Source organism: Rhagoletis zephyria, unplaced genomic scaffold, assembly GCF_001687245.7.
Source record: "Rhagoletis zephyria isolate East Lansing unplaced genomic scaffold, Rhagoletis_zephyria_1.1 Rzeph_scaffold_47111, whole genome shotgun sequence".
NCBI lineage: Eukaryota > Metazoa > Arthropoda > Insecta > Diptera > Tephritidae > Rhagoletis > Rhagoletis zephyria.
The window spans coordinates 1-2,266 of NW_016204166.1; the positions used below are offsets into that span (position 1 = coordinate 1).

At 54.6% G+C, this 2,266-nt stretch overlaps 1 protein-coding gene across 1 annotated transcript; it reads right to left on the bottom strand.

Annotated features, from left to right (window-relative positions):
- Positions 1-81: 81 nt before the first annotated feature.
- Positions 82-2,156, bottom strand: LOC108355578 (zinc finger FYVE domain-containing protein 1-like; the record flags this gene model as incomplete). Its single annotated transcript, XM_017606731.1, has 5 exons — positions 1,848-2,156; positions 694-920; positions 511-623; positions 332-439; positions 82-238 (listed from the first exon to the last, which is right to left on the bottom strand). Coding segments are annotated over exons 1-5 (914 nt in total), but the record flags the coding sequence as incomplete, so codon positions are not given.
- Between the last annotated feature and the right edge of the window lie 110 nt (positions 2,157-2,266).

A 2,266-nucleotide genomic window follows, 5' to 3' on the forward strand; every position in this document is an offset into this window, starting at 1 on the left:
CTTTAGAGGGTGACCGTCTTCTTGCTGGCGCACTCCTCGCAGACGCGCACCGGCGTCTCCCAGCCTCGACTGGGGACGCACTTGCGCTGCTGCGAGCAGCCGTCGCAGACGCCCTGGCCACAGGCGCGACAGTGGTGGATGGGCAGCTTCTCGGTGAACTCGGTCTTGCAGCCGATGCAGTGCGTGCAGTCCTTGTCCGGAATCCAGTACTCCGGCCGGGCGGTGTCCTTGATCCAGCCTAAAAGAAAGGGAAAAGATTTAGAAAAGAGGAGTTCCCTAGAACCCACCACCACCACCACCCCCACCATCAGGTTCTTACATTTCAACTCACCCAGTGAATAGTCGATGGTGGAGAGGACCGAGCCGAAGGTGGTCTGCGCCGCCTCGGCCACCTTTCGCACCGTCACGTCGCCGTTGAAGTTGTTCGGGTAGCGTTGGCCTGCAAACGAAAAGAGAGAGAGAGAGTTAGTTGATAAGATCCTGAATTTAACTTCGCCAATTTTCCCTTACCCTTCTCAAAGCAGGGGTCGCAGACTCGCACCGGGTGGTCGCCCCAGCCATTCTCCGGCACGGGCTGGTATTTGGAGCTGCAGTCCTCGCAAAAGCCGCCGCCGCATCGTCGGCTAGAGAGGGAGAAAATGAAGAGGTTAGCTTACCGTTTTCAAAACATGCTCTTCAGGCAAAAGGGCTTACCAGTGATGCTTCTGTTCGAGTGGCTCAAAGTTCTTCTCGCACTTGCCGCAGTGCTGAATGCGGGCATTGGGCACCCAGTAGCTGGGGTTGATCTGGTCGGTGACCCAGCTGCCCAGCATCTTCGTCGGCTTGGCGCTGATCGTGCCCACCGTCTCCGTCAGGTAGCTGACGCCGTCGATGACCTTCTGCGCGGCGTTCACCGCCGCCTGCGTGTTCTGCAGGGCCTCCTGGGAAAAAGAAACAAAAGTTAGAGCTTGTAAAAAAAAAGAAAATGAACACCGAGAGTTCAGCGACCCATTCCCCATTATTTGTACAGCAGTGACCACTGCTGGCATTACCATAGGAGAGAGTAACATAGGGGAAAGAGACTACTATGCAAATGTTGACACTGTCCTAGATGATGAGGAGGAGGATGAGGATGATATCCACCACAATTACACAAACACAAACAAAGAAAAACTAAAGAGGATTCACACACTTAGGAGAAGAATGACAACGACGACGTCGGTGGACTTTGTTGTGTTGCTGCTGCTCGAGCCTGTCACCACCACCACCACCGCCAATCGCACCGCCGCACTGCGATCGCAAGACTTCGGTGCACCCCAGTGTACATGTTCAGCTGCTGCTGTACAGTAGTGCTCTACTGAAAACTGTACAGCAGCAGCAGTGACGTTTCGGGTGGCTGAAGCTGCTGCTGATGNGAAGAATGACAACGACGACGTCGGTGGACTTTGTTGTGTTGCTGCTGCTCGAGCCTGTCACCACCACCACCACCGCCAATCGCACCGCCGCACTGCGATCGCAAGACTTCGGTGCACCCCAGTGTACATGTTCAGCTGCTGCTGTACAGTAGTGCTCTACTGAAAACTGTACAGCAGCAGCAGTGACGTTTCGGGTGGCTGAAGCTGCTGCTGATGTAGTAGCAGGTACCGAGTGGCATCTAACCAGATATCTGCTATCCTATTTTATCCTATCCTGACAAGGCCACCCTATACGACAATATCTTTTCATTAGTACAGCACAGTCTGCCTCATCATCATCATTCTCATCATTATCCTCATTAGGCGGCAATGAAGTAATGCTGAAGCAATGCCAAATCGCATTTTATGCCCGTGTGCTAGTCATCCTTACTACTATAAAACAAAAAGACTTACCCCCTCCCAGACGTGGAGAATCTCCGTCCTGGCGACCGACTGCTCGGTGGGGTCCTTGTTGCCGTACCAGTACTGCCGACTGCGGTAGATGATGCCGCAGAAGCGACACTCGAGGACGTAGCCCGCCCAGGCGTACTTGGCAATGCCCACCCAGGTGCTCTCTCCGGCGCCGTAGGAGCGCGGCGTGACGGGCACCTCCTCGCCGCGCTCAAAACAGGCCCGGCAGTAGAGGATCTGATTGGCAAACTGGTGCTGGTACTTGCACTTGGCCGACGTCTTGTGCGGTATGTTGTCGTGAGAGTGGTTCATCGAGAGGGAGCAACGGGCGCTGAAAGGGGGGAGGGAAAGGTTAGCAAAAGAGAACTCCACCAAAACTCCTTTTCCCATTTCCAAACTCACTTGCACGACTGACAGCGCTC